The sequence below is a fragment of the Papaver somniferum genome, chromosome 11 (assembly GCF_003573695.1).
Source record: "Papaver somniferum cultivar HN1 chromosome 11, ASM357369v1, whole genome shotgun sequence".
NCBI lineage: Eukaryota > Viridiplantae > Streptophyta > Magnoliopsida > Ranunculales > Papaveraceae > Papaver > Papaver somniferum.
In genome coordinates, this window is record NC_039368.1 from 72,741,521 (window position 1) to 72,766,421 (window position 24,901).

At 36.3% G+C, this 24,901-nt stretch overlaps 1 protein-coding gene across 1 annotated transcript; it reads left to right on the forward strand.

Moving 5' to 3' along the window:
* The first annotated feature begins 17,736 nt into the window (after positions 1–17,736).
* LOC113320424 lies at positions 17,737–24,678 on the forward strand. The gene is made up of 2 exons (XM_026568338.1): positions 17,737–18,033; positions 20,259–24,678. Exon 2 carries the CDS (start codon positions 22,453–22,455, stop codon positions 23,344–23,346), a length of 894 nt encoding a protein of 297 aa, XP_026424123.1. The 5' UTR covers positions 17,737–18,033; positions 20,259–22,452; the 3' UTR covers positions 23,347–24,678.
* Positions 24,679–24,901: the final 223 nt, after the last annotated feature.

Genomic DNA, 24,901 nt, shown 5'->3' on the forward strand with positions numbered 1-24,901 from the left:
GTAGATAGACTTTTGAGTAATAGATAAGTTAGAGTCTTCACATACCTTTTTGTCGAGAAGTTCCACCGGTTCCTTGAGTAGTTCTTCTACTTGTATGATGAATCGCCATGAAGTCCTTGAGCTCAACTATACTTTCTATCCTAGTCCGAAACTTAGCTATAATAGACTAGAAATCAAGACTTATAGTTTTGATCACTAACATTGACAAACATGCTTGAGATAACAACACATGCGAGTTCGACCGAGCAATGCTCTAATAATCTCCCCCTTTGTCAATTTTAGCGACAAAACTATTAATACATATGGAATACAAAAAAGATAAAGAAACTTTGATAGCTCATATTCCACATGTCTAATCTTCAACATTCCTCGAAATCTTCGTCATTTCCAAGTACTCCAATGATCCCAAAGGTTGTAAGTTTAGCATCACCGTTGTTGAAGATCCGTATCTATAACAATGAGAAAGCATCGGTCTCGATCATTGTTATACAGTGTCATAGTATTATTACACAGTGTCAAAGTCCAATTGTATCACAACTTCAACAATAATACTATGGTGATATGTATCACTCCCCCTTAGTCAATACTCCATCTCACATGGAAACCACTCCCCCTTACACAATGATCCGAAAACCATATGTATTTGTAGTGCGAACTACATATTAATTCTCCCCCTTTTTGTCAATAAAATTGGCAAAGGTACAAGAACGGGATCATAATGAAATTTTCGTAAGAGACATTTCATGACTGAAAGAAAATACATACCATCTAATTTAGATGTAATCATATAGACGAAGCTAATAACATTCAACAAGGAGTTTAAAGATATAAGATAACCCCTCTAATATTCCACAGCCGCACTCCCCTCAAGATATTACCATTAAGCACAAGTTCAAAAGAACTCTTCCCCATTTGATGTCATTCTCGAAAGAATAACAAGAGCGACCTTAATTTCAAAAGAAAAGAAGGATTTTATTGGACACCAGAAACTATGAGATTGATTTTCTATATCCAAAAACTCAATCAAATTAATCACAAGTAAACCCATGATTAATTTAATCAGAATACGAAATCAAATTAAACACAAAAAGTGATTAACTTAATTGAATATGCTCGACATAAGAGAACTTACGGAGCGTACGACTAACATAACCATTATAAAATGAATAGGATAGTCGTTTATATACTCAACATAAGAGGAATCCTATGGAGTATGAAAATACTCAGCTAGATTAATTACAAGAGAACCCATAATTAATCTAATTGGAATACACAACCAAACTAATTACAAAGGTAATCAATTTAATTGTCATTTGTTTTGCTCGACATAAAAAGACTTATGGAGCAATAAACAAATAACCAAACAAGATGATTAATTTAGTTCAAAAATGCCCAACATAAAGTACCTTACGGAACAACCAACAAAGCTAATCAAGAATTAATCAACTTGGTTGTATCGTGCTCAACATAAGACACATTACGGAGCCTCACAGTAATACATAAAATATGGATCAGGGATGATCAATACTGCAGAATGCTCAAGGATTCATTCTATCTTCAATCACTATTTGCATAACGATATTAATAGACATAATCCTTGAAAACAAAAGATTTTAACCTATCTTCCATCAAAAGTTTGACAATATAGGCTTAACTTTTGTATTTGTCAAAAGTCTATTCATTCTTTCACCAGTACGTGAATACCGATCACAAACGACTTTACTTTTGACAGAATATGGGACCTTCAAGTTCACGGACGCCAACATACACATCCCATAACAAATTGCAATATAACAAATCATAAGGATTAATACTGAAAAAACATCATCCTCTAAATATTTTTAGAATTTAAATCAAATAAACCTAAAAAAGAACAAGAAGATGAAACATAATAGCTATGTGTAGTCACAATCATTGTTATTCAATCACTAGTTATTCTTCCAACAAAATTAAAAAGAAGACTTACTAGGCATTGTAGATCTTTCTCAGAGCATCTACAGAAAATTCCTTCTCATTATTGAAAAACCCATTGATTATGGGATCGTTCAATTCCTCTAGATCTTCAGAAATATCAGTTAACTCACTAAGTTCTCTTTTTAGATCACGCAAGGTATTCTTGGTCAGAGACAATATTTGTTCATAGTGAGTTATCTCTTCCAAAGAGGAAAAAATTTGATATTTTAAATTATTTCTTTTGTTGATGAAATCTTTCACCATGCCTCTGACCTCATTATCAGAATGACAAACAGATAAGAGACAGTTAGAGGAAGGACCTTCTCCAATGTTTGTAGCCTTCACTTTCTTCACCCTTGAGGAGGAAATTCCTTTACACAGATATACTTTTGCTGCCTCGGCTGCATCCCTGCTTGTAGTACCTCGTTACAGGAGCCATGAAACTGTATCTTTTAGGAAGAAGAAGGTCCACAAATGAATAAAGACGGACTTATGAACGTCTAAACCCTAGAAGAACAAGTCTTATGTAGTTTAGTGATCCATTATCTATATTGTTAGTAGAATATTTTCTTAACAAAAATAAATACAATACTTGAGCCAAAAAGACGTAAAACCTCATTTTCTCGAGTTAAAGATGAGGATGTGAACGTCTCTGGAACTAGACAGAGACGTTATGAGCCAAATGCTCCCCTTGTTTTCCACATAGTGGTTTACCAAGGTTTTTTGTGTAAACATATTTCCTACCTCTTCTGAATCTGGAAGCATTATGAGTTCCTCGTTGATTATCCAGATTCATATTTTCCATGTTCTTCTGCAGTTTGGTGATTTTCTTCTTGCTCTTTTTGAATCTCCAGCATGTGCTTTGAACATGATTTTGCATTTCCACAAAACAAACAAATCATATATCCTTTGTCTTGTCGAAGTACCTTCTGTTTATCACAACTGTCAACCTTTAATCCGTGATTAATAGAAGCAACAGGGTTGACAATGCCAGCAGTTTTGCCTTTAAATCCTAAACCATTCGTGTTTCCAAAGGACTTCTGACCAAATAACATTGCTGAAAATTTGTCAGAGCTTCCAGACAATCTTTGTAAATCATCCTTAAGAGTGTTAATCTCTTTTTCCTTTAGAGCAGTGGTTCTGGTGAGTTCATCATTGAGACGATCTATCTCAAGAGTTTTCACCTGGATTAATGATTCTAGTTTCTTCAATGAAGTTTTTAATTGAAGATTTTCTTGAAGAACCTCTCTATTCAAGAATTCAAAAATCTTTGTGTCAAACTCAAATTCTGAATCAGGACTTGAGTATGAGGATGTTTCGGTTGCAAGAGATGAGGGTTCATCACATCCATCAGACGTATTCAACTCGTTGACACTTAAAGATTTTTCCTTCACAGAGTCATTAGCGGTAAATGTTGACGAAAGATGTAAGTCACATCTAAGGCTTCTTTTCACAAATTCTTTGATTCTTTTTGTCATTAATGGTTTGTCAAACCAATCACCATTAGAGCAACATTCATCATTCCAAGACAAGCTAGAAGTTTCACTTGTGTTGGAAACAGCATTGAATGCAAAGGTTTGAACAGAGTTATGATCAAGAATGTTTATCTTTTCATTTTAAGGACAAAATACAAGATTCCGTACTTCTTGTCCTTGGAACTGAGTTAACTCTTCATGCATTGCATTTTCCCATAAGGGATATCTCAGAGTTTTATCAATATTCCTTTTGAAAAGGACAAGGGTTTTAGAACACTCCCTGAAATTGTGATTTATTCCTGGTGAAGCGCTCATAGAGATTTTAACGTCCATAAAGTCAGATGGCTACAAACACCGACTTGTAAGGTCTTGAACGTGTTTGCCTGCTTTGATACCAATTGAAAAAGCGGGGGTCTAACAACACCACCCAATATTTCGCTTAACAATCTGTATGGACTAACTCCAATATACTTTGCTAGAGAATCAACTAGATAGTCAGACTCAATCCAGACTAAAGTATATCTAGGAGTTAATATCTCTCTCTTGTTTTGATTTACCCGAGCTAATAGAAATCAACGAGTCTTTAATCAAACACAAGGAATAACTTGGATGGTACCAAAGACCAATATCTAAGGATCAATCAATGACAATCAACAACCAAACATTGGATTACTCTAATTGATGATCTAACACACAACCTGTATTATTTCAATTATAAAGATAAAACAATATAATGCGGAAATTGAAATAACACAGACACCAGAAATTTTGTTAACGAGGAAACCGCAAATGCAGAAAAACCCTGGGTCCTAGTCCAGATTGAGCACACACTGTATTAAGCCCCTACAGACACTAGCCTACTCCAAGGTAACTTCGGACTGGACTGCAGTTGAACCCCAATCAATCTCTCACTGATCCAAGGTACAGTTATGCTCCTACGCCTCTGATCCCAGCAGGATACTGCGCACTTGATTCCCTTAGATGATCTCACCCACAACTAAAAGTTTCTACGATCAAAATCACAGGCTTTGACAATAAACAAATATGTCTCACACAGACAAGTCTATCAAAGGATCAATCTGTCTCCCACAGATAAACCCTAAAGGTTTTGTTCTGTCTTTTGATAATAATCAAGGTGAACAGGAACCAATTGATAATCTGGTATTATATTCCCGAAGAACAGCCTAGAGTTATCAATCACCTCACAACAATCTTAATTGTACGGTAGCGAAACAAGATGTTGCGGAATCACAAACAATGAGACGAAGATGTTTGTGACTACTTTTTATATCTTTCCTATCGGAGATATCAATCTCAAGCCAATCAATCTGATTGTACTTGTACGATAGAAGATGCAAGATCAGATCACACAACTATGATAAAAGTAATATCGGTCTGGCTTCACAATCCCAATGAATTCTTTAAGTCGTTAACATTGTTTTAGAAGAAGAAAACCAAAGGTAAAAGGAGAATCGACTCTAGTATGCAAACTAGTATCACACGTAAGGTGCGGGGATTAGTTTTGCACAGTACTAGATGTCTCCTTTGTGTAGTCTTTCAAATCAGGGTTTTTCCTTGGTCACAAATCAAACAATATCCACCGTTAGATGAAAACCTGATTTAGATTCAATCTAATATTTCTGAACTGTTAGATCGAAAACTTAGCTTGTTACACACACTTGACAATGAACGCTTCTAGGTTTGTTAACCGTACCCAAACGTGTGCACTTGTTGGTTCAATAATAGTTAACCAAAAGGTTAGCCATATGAGAATTTCATATCAACCATGTTCTTCTTCACCATAACTAGTTCAAATGACTTCAAATGAACTAGTTAGAGAGTTGTTCAATTTCAAGGAAATCTTATGTACTACACAAGACAAAATTGAAGCAAAGATGATTTGATTCACTTGAATCGGTTCATGAACTTTTATAACCACGGTTTGCAAACTTCATTCCTTAGTCTTTTTAAGTTTAAGTTCAGAAATCATCTTTAGATATATAACCTTCTTAAGTTCGCAGACTAGGTTCGCGGACTTAAGCAACCGGGCAGAGTTTACAATCTCCAGCAGAAAATCTCGGCAAAAGACCTTCCGCCGGTTCGCGGACGCATCTAGTTCGTCAACTCCAGCAGAATTTCTCAGGATGAGAAGTTCGGCAGTTCGCGGACTGAGTTCGCGGATTTGGCAAAGCCATTCTTCCGGTTTCTCTTGATCAACAAAGTTCGCAAACTCTGGTTCAAGGAATAGGACTTATACATAAATGTGTTTCCACAATAATGATTATGTCCATCATTGGTTATGTAATCTAAACTCTCATTTCAATCATTGAAACATTCTTAGAAGACGTTATATAGTTGTTGCACCATTTCTCGTCAAAGCAATTTTCAAAGTGATTGAAACATATCATGACTTTCGTCACTAGGTAAAGATGAACTTGATCGAAGCGAAAAGCTTACCAACACATATTTCGAGATATAGATAGGCGAGGTATACTCGGTTCGAAATACCAAATGTGTATAATCAAAGTCTATATATATAGCATACGAATTCTTGTCCCAAAGAGTAGGAGATAGAGTAGATAGACTTTTGAGTGATAGATAAGTTCAAGTCTTCACATACCTTTTTGTCGAAAAGTTCCACCGGTTCCTTGAGTAGTTCTTCTGCTTGTATGATGAATCGCCATGAAGTCCTTGAACTCAACTACACTTTCTATCCTAGTCCGAGACTTAGCTATAATAGACTAGAAATCAATACTTATAGTTTTGATCACTAACATTGACAAACATGCTTGAGATAGCAACACATGCGATTTCGACCGAGCAATGCTCTAACAAAAAAGGGGGAAAATTAATATGTAGTTCACACTACAAATACATATGGTTTTCAGATCATTATGTACGGGGGAGTGGTTTCCATGTGATATGGAGTATTGACTAAGGGGGAGCGATACATATCACCATAGTATTGTTGTTAAAGTTATGATACAATTGAACTTTGATGCTGTGTAATGATACTATGACACTGTATAACAATGATTGAGAACTCTTGTTTTCTCGTTGTTATAGATACGGATTTTCAACAACGATGATGCTGAACTTACAACCTTTGGGATCATTTGAGTACTTGGAAGTGACGAAGATTTCGAGTAATGTTGAAGATTAGACATGTGGAATAAGAGATACATAAGTTTCTTTATCTTTTTTGTATTCCATATGTATTGATAGTTTGTCACTAAAATTGACAAAAGGGGAGATTGTTAGAGCATTGCTCGGTCGATCTCGCATACGTTGCTATCTCAAGCATGTTTGTCAATGTTAGTGATCAAAACTATAAGTCTTGATTTCTAGTGTACTATAGCTATGTCTCGGACTAGGATAAAAAGTGCAGTTGAGCTAAAGAACTCCATGGCGGATCATCATATAAGACGAAGAACTACTCAAGGAACTGGTGGAACTTCGTCGACAAAAAGATATGTGGAGACTTGAACTTATCTATCACTCAAAAGTCTATCTACTTTATCTCCTATCTTGAGACAAAAGTCGTTTTGCTATATAGACTTGATTATACACATTTGGTATTTCGAGCCGAGTTTATCTCGCCTATCTATTTCTCGAAATATGTGTTGGTAAGCTTTCGCTTTGGCCAAATTCATCTTTACCTAGTGACAAAAGTCATGTTATGTTTCAATCACTTTGAAAATTGCTCTGATGAAAAATGGTTTGTGAATAACAACTATATAACGTCCTCTAAGAATATTTCAATGATTGAAATGAGAGTTTAGATTATATAACCAATGATGGATATAAGCATTGTTGTGGAAACACATATATGTATAAGTCCTTATTCCTTGAACCGAAGTTTGCGAACTTTGTTGATCAAGAGAACCGGAACAAGAGCCGTGAACTAATTTCGCGAACTCAGTCCGTGAACCCAGTCCGCGAACTGGCGGAAGTTCTCGACCAAAGAAAATCTGTTGCAGTTTGAGAACTCCTTCCGGGAACTTAAGTCCGCGAACCCAGTCCGCGAACTTGAGTTAGGTTATATCTAAAGACGATTATTTGTGAACTCATTTTTATGTAAACTAAGGAATGCTAATTGCAAACCGTGGCTATAAAGTTCATAAACCGATTCGAGTGAATCAAATCGTTTTTGCTTCGACTGTGTCTTGTATAGTTACATAAGATTTCATTGCAATTGAACAACTCTCTAACTAGTTCATTTGAGTCACTTGAACTAGTTATGGTGAAGAAGAATACGGTTGATATGAAAATGCTCATATGGCTAACTATTTGGTTAACTATTGTTGAACCAACAAATGTACATGTTTGGGTACGGTTACACAAACCTAGAAACGTGCATTTTATTTGTGTGTACCAAGCTAGGTTTTCGATCTAACGGTTGAAAGATATTAGCTTGAATCTAATCAGGTTTTCATCTAACGGTGAATATTGAATGCTTTGTTACCAAGCTAACATTGATTGCAAACCCTGATTTGAAAGACTATATAAGGGAGAACTCTAGAAACTGGGAAACCAAATCCCCACACCTTACGTGTGATACTAATTGTGTAAGCTAGAGTCGATTCTCCTTTAACCTTTGGTTTCTTCTTCTAAACTAGGTTAACGACTTAGAGACTTCATTGTGATTGTGAAGCCAGATCGATACTACTTTCTCGTAGTTGTGTGATTTGATCTTGCATATTTTATCGTACGAGTACAATCGCAAAGATTGGCTTGAGATTGATATCTCCGATAGGCAAGATGTAAAAGTAGTCACAAACATCTTCTTCTTATCGTTTGTGATTCCACAATATCTTCTTTCGCCGCGTCGATTAAGATTATTGTGAAGTGATTGATAATACTAGGCTGTTATTCGGGAATATAAGTCCAGGTTATCAGTTGGTTCCTAATCACCTTGATTTATCAAAAGACGGAACAAAACTCATAGGTATATCTGTGGGAGACAGATTTGTCTATCATCATAGACTTTTCTGTGTGGTACAGATTTGTTTATTAAAGTCTTCGACTTTGGGTCGTAGAAACTCTTAGTTGTGAGTGAGATCAGCTAAGGGAATCAAGTGCGTAGCATCCTACTAGGATCAGAGACGTAGGAGCATAACTGTACCTTGGATCAGTGTGAGATTGATTGGGGTTCAACTACAGTCCAGACCGAAGTTAGTTTGTAGGAGGCTAGTGTCTGCAGCGGCTTAACACAATGTGTGTTCAATCTAGACTAGGTCCCGGGGTTTTTCTGCATTTGCGGTTTCCTCGTTAACAAAATTCTGGTGTCTGTGTTATTTCTATTCCGCATTATATTTTGTTATATAATTAAAATATCACAGGTTGTGCGTTGTTCAATCAATTAGAATGTCCGACCTTTTGGTTGTTGATTTAAATTGATTGACACTTGGATATTGGTTATTGGTACCATCCAAGTTATGTCTTTAGTATTTGATAAAGACTCGCAGATTTCTATTTGCTTGAGTATATATCAAATCGAGAGATTGAGATATTAAACTCTTTGATATACTTTTTATCTAGATTGAGTCTTACTGTCTAGTTGATTCTCTAGAAAGTATATTGGAGTTTGTCCATACAGATTGCTAAGCGAAGTATTGGGTGTGGTTTTTGTACCCCCGCTTTTTCAATTAGTATCAGAGCAGGCAAACACGTACAAGACCTCAAAAGTCTGTGTTTATGGTGATCTGACTCTATGGACAAGAGTACTATCTCTGATAAACGCGTCACCAGAAATAAAAGTTATGTCTCGTCTAATTCTATTAAAGAGAAAGGTTCTTCAATCTCGAATATAGACGAACCTTGTGTTCTGACAAGACAGACAAACACTGACATGCGTAATCCCGATTACCTATCAAAAGAGTCTGTCTCTCTAAATGAACGGGAAATAGCTAAAGAGAGTGAACTGATGTTAAATTATGTTAAAGTTCAAGCTGATCGGTTGAAACAACATGTCAAAATTCTTCTTGGAGAAATAAGAGACTACAATTCCAAAAACTCTGAAGCTTTGCCTTTATCTCTTCTTAAGGAAAGTCTTGAAAGGGATATCTTGGAAGTCAAACATCGCTTGAACAAACTCTCAATTCAAGGATGTTTCAGAAAGTCCTCTAGACCATATTCATCATCTACTATTGTGACTGAGGAAGATCTAGAAGTAAATTCAGTGTCCTTTTCTTGTGGAAAAAATGTGCCTATACCCTCTTGTCAAAAATGGTGCACATCACATGAAAGGAGGAAATCTTCACAGAGTGTTAAGATAGTACTTTCTAACATTCAGAAAGTATGTCCTTTTTATGATTCAAAAGGACCAGTCAGGAAAATGAGAAACTCTAGGTTGAGTAACAATTTCCTTGTTCATCTTCAACCCACCTTTGACGTAATTTTCAAAGGAATAACTGACTTTCATGTGTCTAAACCAATTGGTTTCAGTACTCACCATGTGTATCCTACCAGGAAAGTCAGTTCTATGAGTTCCTTAAATGCTCTGACTCAGAACAAATGTATTAACAATCTAAGAGAAAATAAGAATCTTTCCATCTTCAAAAGGGGAGTTAATAATACATTTGATGTAAACAAGGTATCAGGAAGAAGCCGATTTCCTTCAGGTAAGAATCAATTCACTGAGTCATATTTTTGTAAGGATGAAATTTATGATTACCTTTCACATCATAATGGTTTTCCTCCAACATTCGTAAGGAAAGGGATAACCAAAAGCAATGTCCATTTAATGAGCCACTGGCTCATACTTGTGTTAAATAATCACAAGGTTGAAATCTCACTTACAAAAAATCCTAGCTAAGTGAGAAATGTTTAGGTATACTCTTTATCAAAGTGACACTGATTATCTAGCTAATTTATTATCGTTCTTAAGATGGATTATCAGGTAACACTTTTACATGAGTAATTTTTTGTATGATTCCTTTTTTGATTTTTTTTTGCTTATAGTGTTTTGCTCTATGCCTTCAAACTTGTTCCTTTTGAAAAGCAAAAATATGGACGTTGTTTGTCAACAAGATGCTATACAAATAATCTTCACAAACAACCTTTTTGGAAGAAGTTTTGTGGACTCTCTTCTTACGGGTATACGTACGGTTTTGGGATTCTCTCACAAACCAATTTTGTAAACCCTAAGTCTCTCGAAATTTGTTTACATACCTACCCTATTGAGTTGATTATATCACTCTAGGATCTCTATCATCAATGGCTTCATCATCCTGCTCTTGGGATTTACCTGAAGAATTCGTTGATAATGCGGTATATTTCGAATTCGATAAGAGAAGGGAACCTTTGTTGAAGTAGAAGGATCTTTTCCTCAATCTCCTGATTCCTACTCGGACATTGAGGAGGTTGAAGAGATTTCGTCTGAAGTGGTTCTCGATTTTCTCAAAAAATTTGAGGATGCGAAGCAGCAACTTGTTGATACTATGAAGTGTCTTGATATGGTAAGAATTGAGTTGAAAAAGGTTAATTCTGACATTGTTTTCATGAAAACTCATGTCGAAAAACTTCTCAATAAAGATATCCACTATGAAGATGCCGTGGATAATATCTCTCATAAGCTCAAAGACCTATAGACTCGTGAAGATCCTGAACCGTCTATTTGATCTTAGTTCGTGTTCGGGCATAGCACTAGAGTGTTCCTTAGTTTCTTAGCTTGTTGGTTTGAGTTTTCAGGTAAATCTTCTATTTTCTTGTTTTATTTAGAAGAACTAGAGTTTGGAATAGCCATTATTGTGATTACACATAGCTATGTCCAACGTTTTCATCTTCATGTTTTTAGGTTTATTTTTTTAAATTCTAAAACTTTTGGAAGATGATTTTTGCAGTATTAATCTTTATGGTTTTATATATTGCAATTTGTTGTGGGATATGTATGTTTGCGTCCGTGAACTATGATTGTCCCATACCTTGTCAAAAGTAAAGTCTTTCGTAAGTCGATATGCATGTATTGATAAAAGAATGAATAGACTTTTGACAAATACAAAAGTTAAGCCTATTATGTCATTATTTGATGGAAGATAGGATGAACTTTTTTTTACAAGGATTATGTCTATTGAATGTCGTTAAGCGAATAGTGATGGAAAATAAAATGAGTCCTTGCTTATTCCACGGTATTAGGTCGATCTCCGATCCACAATTCTTCAGTATATACTGTGATGTTCCATAAGGTGTCTTAGGTTGAGCACTATCTACTGAGTTGATTATTTTCTTATGATTATCTTAGTTGTTGCTCCGCAAGTTTTCTTATGTCGAGCATGACCAATTAAACTGATTACTTTTTTTGGTTAATTTGGTTGTGTATTCCGATTAGATTAATTATGGGTTATCTTGTAATTAATCTAATTGAGTATTTTTGAGTCTCCATAAGTTCATTTACGTTGAACATTTCTGATTAAATTAATCATAGGTTCTCTTTTGGTTAATCTAATTGTGTATTTTTTGGATTCAAATTCATATTCGTATGTGATTTGTTATGTCCAAAGAAATCCTTATTTTCTTTTGAAATTAAGGTCGCCCTTGTTGTTCTTTCGGGAATGAAATTCTATGAGGGAGAGTTCTTAATTGAACTTGTGCTTAATTACCAAATCTTTGTAGGGAGTGCGGCTGTGGAATATTATAGGGGTTATCTTGTATCTTTAAACTCCTTGATGAATGCATTTAACTTCGGCTTTATGATTGCATCTAAACAAGATGATATATGCTTTCTTTTGGTCATGAAATATCTCTTTTGGAAATTTCATTAGGATCCCGTTTTCGTAGCTTTGCCAATTTTATTGACAAAGATGGGGAGAATTAATATGTAGTTCACACTACAAATACATATGGTTTTCGGATCATTATGTACGGGGGAGTGGTTTCCATGTGAGATGGAGTATTGACTAAGGGGGAGTGATACATATCACCATAGTATTGTTGTCAAAGTTTTGATACAATTGAACTTTGATGATGTGTAACGATACTATGACACTGTATAACAATGATTGAGAACTCTTGTTTTCTCGTTGTTATAGCTACGAATTTTCAACAACGATGATGCCGAACTTACAACCTTTGGGATCATTGGAGTACTTGGAAGTGACGAAGATTTTGAGTAATGTTGAAGATTAAACATGTGGAATAGGAGCTACATAAGTTTCTTTATCTTTTTTGTATTCCATATGTATTGATAGTTTTGTCACTAAAATTGACAAAGGGGGAGATTGTTAGAGCATTGCTCGGTCGAACTCGCATGAGTTGCTATCTCAAGCATGTTTGTCAATGTTAGTGATCAAAACTATAAGTCTTGATTTCTAGTATACTATAGCTAAGTCTCGGACTAGGATAGAAAGTGTAGTTGAGCTCAAGAACTCCATGGCGGATCATCATACAAGACGAAGAACTACTCAAGGAACTGGTGGAACTTCATCGACAAAAAGGTATGTGGAGACTTGACCTTATCTATCACTCAAAAGTCTATCTACTTTATCTCCTATCTTGAGACAAAAGTCGTTTTGCTATATAGACTTTGATTATACACATTTGGTATTTCGAGCCGAGTTTATCTCGCCTATCTATTTCTCGAAATATGTGTTGGTAAGATTTCACTTTGGCCAAAGTCATCTTTACCTAGTGATGAAAGTCATGTTATGTTTTAATCACTTTGAAAATTGCTCTGACAAAAAATGGTCTGTGAATAACAACTATATAACGTCCTCTGAGAATGTTTCAATGATTGAAATTAGAGTTTAGATTATATAACCAATGATGGATATAAGCATTGTTTTGGAAACACATATATGTATAAGTCCTTATTCCTTGAACCGAAGTTTGCGAACTTTGTTGATCAAGAGAACCGGAAAAAGAGCCGTGAACTAAATCAGCGAACTCAGTTCGCGAACTAGCGGAAGTTTTCGACCCGAGAAAATCTGTTGGAGTTTGAGAACTCCTTCCGGGAACTTAAGTCCGCGAACTTGAGTTAGGTTATATCTAAAGACGATTGTTTGTGAACTCATGTTTATATAAACTAAGGAATGCTAATTGCAAACCGTTGCTATAAAGTTCATAAACAGATTCGAGTTAATCAAATCGTTTTTGCTTCGATTGTGTCTTGTCTAGTTACATAATATTTCCTTGCAATTGAACAACTCTCTAACTAGTTCATTTGAGTCACTAGAACTAGTTATGGTGAAGAAGAATATGGTTGATATGAAAATGCTCATATGGATAACCATTTGGTTAACTATTTTTGAACCAACAAATGTACATGTTTGGGTACGGTTACCCAAACCTAGAAACGTGCATTTCATTTGTGTGTAACAAGCTAGGTTTTCGATTTAACGGTTGAAAGATATTATCTTGATTCTAATCAGGTTTTCATCTAACGGTGAATATTTAATGCTTTGTTACCAAGCTAACATTGATTGCAAACCCTGATTTGAAAGACTATATAAGGGAGAACTCTAGAAACTGGGAAACCCAATCCCCACACCTTACGTGTGATACTAGTTGTGTAATCTAGAGTCGATTCTCCTTTAACCTTTGGTTTCTTCTTCTAAACCAGGTTAACGACTTAAAGACTTCATTGGGATTGTGAAGCCAGGCCGATACTACTTTCTCGTAGTTGTGTGATCTGATCTTGCATATTATATCGTACGAGTACAATCACAAAGATTGGCTTGAGATTGATATCTCCGATGGGCAAGATATAAAAGTAGTCACAAAAATCTTTGTCTCATCATTTGTGATTCCACAATATCATCTTTCGCCGCGTCGATTAAGATTATTGTGAGGTGATTGATAATACTAGGCTGTTCTTCGGGAATATAATTCCGGGTTATCAATTGGTTCCTGTTCACCTTGATCTATTAAAAGATAGAACAAAACTCATAGGTATATCTGTGGGAGACGGATTTATCTATCATCATATACTTTTCTGTGTGATACATATTTGTTTATTAAAGTCTTCGACTTTGGGTCGTAGCAACTCTTAGTTGTGGGTGAGATCAGCTAAAGGAATCAAGTGTGTAGCATCCTGCTGGGATCAGAGACGTAGGAGCATAACTGTATCTTGGATGTGAGATTGATTGGGGTTCAACTACAGTCCAGACCGAAGTTAGTTTGTAGTAGGCTAGTATTTGTAGCGGCTTAATACAGTGTGTGTTCAATCTGGACTAGGTCCCGGAGTTTTTCTGCATTTGCGGTTTCCTCGTTAACAAAATTCTGGTGTCTGTGTTATTTCTATTCCACATTATATTTTGTTATATAATTGAAATATCACAGGTTGTGCGTTGTTCAATAAATTATAATATCCGACCTTTTGGTTGTTGATTTAAATTGATTGACACTTGGATATTGTTCTTTGGTACCATCCAAGTTATCTCTCTAGTATTTGATAAAAACTCGCAGATTTCTATTTGCTTGAGTATATATCAAATCGAGAGATTGAGATATAAAACTCTATGACATATTTTTTTATCTAAATTGAGCCTGAATGTCTAGTTGATTCTCTATAAAGTATATTGGAGTTTGTCCATACAGATTGCTAACCGAAATATTGGGTATGGTTGTTGTACCCCCGCTTTTTCAATCTGGTTAGGTGACAATCCCCTCATAAATGACATTGGTTTTAACAATTTTGTTAAAAGCAATATTGACATGAAGGTCAATAAATTACTTGATGGCAAGAACTGGAGCATTCTTGATGAACTGGTACATTATTTTAACTCAATTACTCTTCCTGATGTTAGTGGTGGATTAGATACTATGGTATGGAGTGGTGATTTGAAAGGAAAATTTTCAACATCTGTAGCTGTGGAAAATAAGGTCAAGAGAACCTAAAGTTAGCTGGCCTTCTTACATATGGAAACCATTTCTACATCCAGCTATTGCAAGCAATATTTGGAAGCTGCAACACCAAGTTTATGTGGATGATAAAGTGATGATGGAAAATGTCTTTGAAATAATCTCAAGATGTTGCATATTCAATGCAGAACAAGACTGTATGGACCACACATTATGGAAATGTGAGTTTAGTTTGAATGCATGGGCTTGGATTTGTTCAATTTTTGATTTTGAGATTCCTCAATCTTTTAATGATGTCTGCAAATTAGCTCAACACAAGAGTCCATTAATTAAATAAATATGGATGATTGTTGCTTGCACAATCATGAAGGAACTGTGGTTTCAAAAAAACATGAAGCTCTTTGAAGAAAAATCTCTTCAGTTCAATGAATTTAAAAGAAAAATATAGCAATCTGTGTATGAGGGTGGTTTCAGGATGAAAGGCACAAAATGGGGGCAGAATTGTGATCGGCATATTATTGATCTCTTCCAACTGGGTGTTAGACATATCAAATACAGTTACATCAGAGAATGCTATTGGCAAGCTCCAGATCAAAATTTTGTGTTATTTTGCTGTGATGGCTCTTAATTTGGCAAGCCAGGTGCAGCTGATTTTGGTATTATTGCCAGGGATTATTCATGTGAAGTCATTGGAACAATGTCAGGAGGAGTAGGAACCGCAACAAATTATATAGTAGAAATTCTTGCTGTGATCTGTGCACTTGAATGGGTCTTTGTGTTGAAAGATCAAAAGGTAATAATCAGATCAGACTCAAAAACTGTGGTTAATGAATTCTGCAATGACTGCATTCCTTGGATGTTTAGAGAAAGATGGCTGAATGCAAAGCAAAACCCGGAGTGCATCATATTTCAACACTGTTTTCGTGAAGTTAACTTTTATGCAGATGATCTAGCTAAAATAGGAGCAGGACTGAGAGCTGGTGAAAGAATAATCCATAATGGAAGGTCCAGTTTCTTAAAAAGAATTGAAATGCCCAATATTGTCTATTATAGGATTTGCTAGTCTGTTCAATTGTTTTCATCTTTTGAATTTCATTTTGTAAGCTTTATGATGTAACAAACATTTTGTATTTTGGCTTTCCATTTTAATAAAAATATATGTGATTAAGCAAAAAAAAAAAAAAGAAACAACAAGAAACGAAGTTTGACTGGCTCGTAGGATAGATTGCTAGAAATGCAAACTTAGATATTTATAGACCAAGGATGTTTGGACACCAAAGAATTTCCAAAACCGAAAATATTCTCAAGATATGCAATGATTGCGCAAATTCGTTTTTCCTAATTCCAATAATTGTTGGTCCAATATTTTCCGAAATTTCTCATAGAAAATCTCCAATTAGTAAATGGACACTACTAATTTTTATTCTCTAGAGCTATGCATTAATTGCTGGTAACTAAAGCATATAAAACCAAAAACCTTGATTAAAAGATTCTTAATTTATTTCGGCACAGGATCCCCTTGAGTACCAAGGAATATCTTTGAACAATAAATGATAAGAGTTACTGATCGTACTCAAAGTATGTTGACATCTTTTCACTGCAAATCCTTTTTCCGTATTTACATGAATTTGCATCTTAGAATTGGTTCTACCAGATGTCCGAGACTACTATGTGATCTATCATACCAAGTCACAATGGTTAGTTGTGATCGGTCCTACCAGGTCATATACATGGGTTCGGATCAGTTATGCCAATCACTAGGATCGGTTCTACCTATACATGGTATCTACTTGTGATCGGTCAAACCAATCACTAGGATCGGTCATACCAATTACGAGGACCGGTCACACAACCACTTACGATCAGTCACACCAATTACCAAAATCAGTTACACCAATTACAAGGATTGATCATACCATCTCATGGTAATTACTTAGGATCGATTAAACCAATTACCAGGATCGTCATACCAAATCATAAGTCTAGGTATTGTGATCTGTTATTGATCGGTGCCTAATAATGCATATTTCTAGATCTTTTTGCTGTCTTTTATTACATCTTTAATGCCTTCATATTCTATTTTGCGACAAATCTTGTATCATGAGCACATCTCCTTTAATGGGTAATTTTATCGAAATAATCTCTTTTTGTGTTGTGTTTTAGGTGGTTGAGTAAATGGTGAACAAAAGGTGAGCGAGACTGTAAAGGGAGTGTAAGAGAATGTGACAATGTCGCACCGCTACACAAGGGAACTGTTAGCTGATCATGTGCAGAACTGAACTTACCAAAGTCAATGGAACAACTGTTGTGGTCAAGAATTACAAAATAAAATCAAATTTGATCAATGGTCAGAAGTGTTCAATCCATGTTTGAAGCCAAGAAAATAAACAGATCCACCCTTGAACATCTAAGCAAGGTACACAAGTCTAACACCCAAGTGAACCCTCTTTACATTCTCCCTTATCATTTCCAAAATCAGAAGAAAATATCTTCTCAAACCGTCGATACCACCTCCCTCTCTACTGTCAAACCCATACCACCACCGATCTCTCTCTTGCACCCATACTTTTACTTTTTGTACAGCAACAATATTTCCCTCACCATACTTCTGCTATAACATCCTTACCACTTTGCTTCTCAATCTCTAATGTCAATCACCCAATTTCATCATTTTCACCTATGTATTCTTGTTGTAGCTTTTGAGTGAAATTGAAGAAATAGGTTGAAAGTCATTGATATAGGAACGGAAAGCCTAAAGTCTAGCAGCATGGTTTGAAGGCAGTGAAGTGTATTTCAGTTGTATTTGGTGAGTGATTGACATCTCAAACCCTAAATTTCAGTTGTAACTGTTGACGAATTAAAACCTAATTTTGGGTGATTTGATGTATAAATAGAGGGTGGTCTTTATGTATTTGGGGTATCCAAGTGAGAAAGGATCAGTAGGAGTGAATTACTAATATTTTGATCTTGCTTGTAATGTTCTTGGTAGAAATCAGTTGAATATTAAGAAGTTTGCATGAATGATTTTGTCTATCTTTGAATTTCTCATGTCTCCTGTTTTTGTTATGTTCTAATTTCATAAGCTAGGGCTTAGAATAAGCCCTTAATGTGCTGCTAGGTTATTCAAGTTAGTGTTATTATTCTTGTTGTGCTTAATCGATCATAGAGGGTTTAATCTTTGTGTGCAGCATATAACCTTCACCTTGTTTGTTATACAACCTAGGTAGTTGGAACAATTATTTATTGTGCATCAACTCATGTTTTATTGATCAAGTTAATCTGTGATTAGTTGTGCTGTAGCAAGACATCTAATGCTAGGGATTAATATTTTAGTTGACATTAAACTTTCCTACTTTAGGTTACCTTGGATATGCAGCAGACTTGCATCTTCACGGCTGTCCATTATAAGGAAAGGAACAATTCCATTAGTGAATAATCTGGTGTAGATTAAGTGGCGAATTCGATTTCCCTAGTACCCTTTTCTCAAGTATTTAACCCTTCATTCCAATTAAATTTTTGTTCATCAGTTCAATTCTCATTGCAACACATCTCATCGTATTGACAAACACCCTCGTTTAAATTAGTATTAGTAGACTTTGATTTCAGCTTCACACCAACCAAGTCCCTGCGGAACGATCCGCACTTGCCGTGTAGACACCGTATACTTGCGGTTTAATATTGTACGCATCTTCTAGTCCTACCAAATTTTTGGCGCCGCTGTCGGGGACTCGGTAGCGGTGTAGTTGAATCTGTAGTTAAACTTCACTTATTCTTAGTTTACTGTTATATATATCTGTTTAGATTTTTCAATTTTTGCTGTGCTAGTATAACTTAGCTGAGTGGCCCATCTGTCATATAATCTGCATTGTTTTGTTAGTATTACTCTTAGTTTTGATTCATCACTTGCATCTTTGTTTGTCTTGCATATTTTTCTAGTTATAGCTCTTCGATCATTATAGCCTGTAGCTTCTCATCAATCTGCTGTAACTGTTGTGTATCCCTGTAAACTCTTACCTGTAGCTATAGCTGTAGTTTTGAATTTCAGTCATCTTGTCCTCAGTTAGGGTAACTGCATTATTGTTTTATGGTGTGTCTAGTTTGAGTTATCTGCATCTATAGCTAGCCATGTTTATAATCCAAGTTGTAAATCTGTTAAGTTTCTTCTGTTTTTAGTTTTCTCAATAAAGTAGTAGTAGAAATTACTTGGCTTTGCATCTCTTCATCTTTTTATTAGCTTATTACCATTGTCCCGCATCTGGTTAAGTCAGTTGTAATTATCCACATCCTAAAGTTTGTTGCTAAGTTGTTTTAATTCTTTTCAGTTTCATATCTTGTACTATATCATCCTGTGAATCAATGTTATCCGTGCATTGTCTGGTTCAGACTCCTGTAGGGTTACATTGTTTAGTTGATCATTGTTACATTGTCAATACCTTCCAGTTCATTCCGTATTAGGCTTAGTACAATTGTTAAAATTCAGTTCCCAGCATTCGAACCTGAATACGAAAAGTTTGATCTGTCTACATCTCTGCTGCACTGCACCTGCCATGTTAGATTGCTAAAACCCTTATCCGTGCTAGCATTTCTGAGCAGTTCTAGGTGTTGCGAAGCAGTCGCTTCACTTACTGTTTGAAAGTTCTTACTGCTGTTGTTAACTTAGATTTGTAGTTTTAATGAAAATCGCATCTTTAGTTAAGTATCCATATAAATTAGCATAGGGCAGAGTAAGTACTTGCATTTCATCATCTTGTAATATATCTGTACAATCATTATAGCTATTCATCCCGCTCATTCTTGCATTTCATCTGTTTCCTTTTCCCAATTGCAGCTTGTCTATACTTATATCATATGTTTAAACTCCAGGACATTCAATTAGTGAGTGCATAGTTTTTCAGTTGATACATCAGAGCAGTTCACATCTTTTGCCCTGCAAATCTAGTTGTTAGCTTTCAGTGATAAACAACTACTTCCATCAATTCTCTGCTTCGCCTGCACATTTCTGAGGACTGAAATTCTCCTTTGAGTAACTAGGTACCCGCGGGGCTGAAATACAAATCAAGGAAAGGAAAGATAAAGGAGCAGCAGAACCTGTTTATCGTGCCTAATCCCAGTTTTACACTGGCGGTATTGTATTCTCGAACTCGAAGTTTGCCCTAAATATTTTCCGTGACTACTGAATAATGCTCACTGATGTTTGTCAACCATGATATCCACAAGCATAATCCCGTGACATCTGAGTGACAATTTTTACCTGCTGAGATTGTCATCTCCCTGTGTATGCATCTCTCAATCTCTGAACTGCTGATAACTGTATGAATGCTTGCTGACCTAATAATTCACGTAGCTTTATCCACCCTGCAACATATGGTATCTGTGTGCATGTTCCTGCGCTAGTTGAGTAACATATTTGTTCATGATTATGTGGCTTGTGAATAACATCCTTGCTCGCTGAAACTGTCATTTCACTTTGTGTCCGTGTGCATACACCTCAGTGAATCTGTTTGTCATTCATGTGATATTTGGTCTGTCTTATGAACTTGTTGTAATTCTGGGTGTTATAACATGTTGACTGATATGTTGTCTGGGATACGATTGTGTCTTTTACATACCAAACAAATCGATTAGTTAGAATTCGTCAAAAAGACATAATTGAAATACCCGTTTCTGCCGTAGATAGACCTGACCAACCTGAGACAATGGGTGAAGAGTTAAATCAACCCCGTAGTCTCAAGGATTCCATGTACCCGACAAGGGAAAGCCATCCCTCTTGCATTATTTTACCAGATGCTGCTGGTCAGTTTGAATTGAAAGCGAGCACGATACATATGCTCCCTGTGTTTCGAGGGGTTGATGCTGAAAACCTCTATCACCATGTGAGAGAGTTTGAAGAGATTTGTGGGACTCTGCGTTTCACTCAATGCCGGAAGAGTCCCTGAAATTGAGACTATTTCCTTTCTCTTTAAAGAAAAAGGCCAAGTCTTGGCTATATGCCCTGCAGCCATAGTCAATTAGGACATGGGATGATCTTACGAAAGAATTTTTCAAAAAGTTCTTTCCAAATCACAAGACTGCGACCATTCGTCAAAGTCTGAATAGCTTTGTGCAATTAGAGGGTGAGACCTTAGCTAAATACCTGGAGAGATTTAATGAATTATTGTTTCAGTGTCCTCACCATGGTTTTGAAAAATGGAGACTAGTGCAAATTTTGTATGAAGGTCTAGATGTTGCCACCCGAACAACAATTGAGTCAATGTGCAACAGTTTATTTATTGACAAAAGTGCTGATGAGTCTTGGACTTTCCTAATCGAAGTTGCTGAAAAGACTCAGCAGTGAGAGTCCATTCGTGAACCTAGGAAGACTGCCCCTGTAGCTAATGTTGATAGAGTTGAGTCTGACTTTGAGGGAAATGCGAAAATCGCATTGTTGGCAAGGAGAGTAGAAGCGCTAGAGCTGCAGAAGAATGTGAAACCTTCTGCCACTACTCTCCGTGACCATGTCGAAATGTCTATTTGTGGTGCTTGTAATAAATTTGACCACCTAGTGGATAATTGTCCAGAAATACTTGCATTCTAGGAATCTAGACTTGAACAGGCCCATGTTCTGTATCAAAAGAAAGAACATAACCCTTATTCACATAACTACAACCCAGGGGGAAGAACCACCCTAAATTTTCATGGTCTAAGGGCCCTGTACAAGGGGGTACATCAGGAAACACACAAGAGTATCCACACCCTATAAACCCTCATATGCACTCGTACATACAATACCCTGCTGAGAAAAAAATGTCTAGCATTGAAGAGAGTGTTGGTCTATTGACAAAAATCTTTTGCAACTTCAGAAGTCGACTGACCAACGTTTTACAAGTCTAGAACTTAAGATGGGTCAAATTTGCGATGCACTTAATGAGAGGGAAAAGGGTAAACTCCCAAGTCAGCCTCAACAAATCCTAAGAGTGCATTTCAGGCAGGTACATCAACTTGCAATGAGTCTTCGCACGATCAAGTGCACTCTGTCACTACTCTTCGTAGTGGTAAAGTTGTTGATAACAACGTAGGCGTACCACAGACCAGTGAGTCTAAGTCAGACTCATCATTGCATACAACGCCATAAAAAACATCCATTGTAGAAAATGAATTGGAGCATGTTTGTAAATCTAAAAATTCTACTGATGATAATGTTTCTTTGCCATCTAATGTGCCTGTTGCTCCATTTCCTCAAAGGTTGATGCAACAGAAGAAAGGCACCCATTACAATGAGATGTTAGAGATGTTCAAAAGAGTCAACATCAACATCCCATTTCTTGAGGCAATTAAGCAAATCCCTGCATATGCCAAATTCCTCAAGGATTTGTGTACACAAAAGCGAAAGCTTAATGTGCACAAACGTACCTTTCTAGCTGAGCAGGTGAGTTCCATCATTCAAAATAAGACTCCACCTAAGTTTAGAGACCCAGGTTTTCCAACAATATCTTGTACTATAGGCGACCATACTGTCGATAAGGCTTTGCTAGACTTAGGAGCAAGTGTAAACCGATTTCCGTATTTAGTATATGTGCAATTAGGTCTTGGAGATTTGAAACCAACACCTATAACTCTGCAATTGGCGGACAGATCCGTCAAAGTTCCTCGTGGTGTGGTTGAGGACGTTTTAATCAAGGTTGATAAACTTTATTTTCCCGCGGACTTCATTGTTTTAGATACTCAACCCGTGCAAAACCCTGACTGCCACATTCCTGTCATTTTAGGACGTCCCTTCTTGGCGACGTCCAATGCAATTATCAATTGTCGTCATGGAGTGTTGAAATTGTCGTTTGGTAACATGACTGTGGAATTGAATGTGTTTAATGTTAGTCAACAACCTATGGATCTTAAAGATAATGATGTGCATGAAATTAATATGATTGAAAGTTTGATTCAAGATTCATTGTCTAACACTTTATCGGTTGATCCTTTGCTAGCATGTATGGAAAATTTTAACTTGGATCTGTATGATGCTGAATACATTAGTGAAGTCCACTCTTTGCTCGAATCTGTGCCTCATATGGACGTCACTAAATGGCAGACTAAAGTGGAACCACTCCCACTTTCTGATTTTAAGTCTGTTCCTTCCCTTGATTGACACATTTTTGTGTCTAAATTGTCCTCAATTTTCTGTAATGTTGGTACTCGATTTTGTACTTGTTATGGTGTTTTGTGTGTTTGTAAGTATTTTCGAGAAATAAATATTTTTGGAAAAATCGTCTCGAAAAATTATGCGGAGCACCCTCAGTGGACATTCGTTATGCGGACTCTCACTTTGGTTAAGGGGCACCTCAATTACTATTTACAACCCAGGGGCGCCAACTGCTATCGCACCCCCATCTCTGTTAGGGGGAGGTCGTCCCCTTCGTTTGAATTTCCAGTTTCGCGGGGAAACTGTGTTAATCAGTGGCAGAAGTTAGGGTTCGCGTTTTGGGCAGGATAGAAAGAGACTCAATGGCCGAGATTGATTGGGAGGACTTGATTGAGCGTAACAGGCATGGTATAGTCATTTGATTCAGTTAGAGTTGGCTAGATCGATGATTTGAAGAAAACATGGGAGGATTATTCTCGGTTTTCTTCTGTTTTTTTTTGGACGGGATTTACTCGAGTTTGCACGTGCAGAAGGTTTGATAACACCCTTTTTTATCGAAACAGGCTTGGTACTCGGGTTTATATGGAAAAGGAAGGAATTTACCATAATTATTCTCTTAAAACTGAAAACATAGGTTCTCGGGTGGAGTTTGGTTTATATTTCGTATTTGCAAGGATAGGAGAATATATCCCGTGAGTATACGGTCCCACAAAGTCAATAGATAGTTTCGGGACAACTCAGATGCCGCATAGGAGGAAAAGAAGGAGTTTTCAGCTGAGTTTCAATAAATCATGGAAGAAATATATTCTCGGCTTTATTTATGGGAAGTGTTTGAAGATTGCGCGTGTTTGAAGTGTGTTGGGATCTTTCTGGTCTTGTTATGAGCGATATTGGAGTGTGTTTGGATGCAACAAAAGCGTGTAGGAGTTAAACAGGGAAAGAACTCGGTAATATGCAGAGGGAAGTAAAGAGAAGATATTCGCATTAACTCGAGATATTTTGAGGTCCCGTGGCATATAAATAGGCTGATAGTGATTCATAGAAGGGGATGGAGAGTTAGGGGAGAAAAATAGCGCGAGAAATCAGGTGCAATGAGCTTGTTCTTCATCAATAAAGAAGAGAGGAAGAAGACGCACATACAACACTTGTAGTCTGTCGTTGTTTTATTATCTTCATCTCTCTACGACCGTTGTTCTGCAACAGTTGTGCGTTATCGTTTTCTTTGTAACAACGTTGTATTTGTAACATGAGGTTCTGTAACGCCCATTCACCGTTGCAAATCTCTGTTTTATTATTTTTCTTCCTTGTAAGCACCTTTTTGAGCAATGAAGTCATACTTTGAGCGTGTTTCCAATATGATGAGCTAGACCCCATCACTGGGACGACGGAGGAAGTTGTTTTTCATTCATGTGGTAATTAAAATAATTCTTTTATAACTATTTGCATAGAATTTAATTGTTTTATGATTTCTATTAATTATTTGTTATTTTATTTGATGTCGCATGCTTAGTTTTAATTACTTTTGATGCGTCATGCTCACAACTTACCACTATTGTTTTAT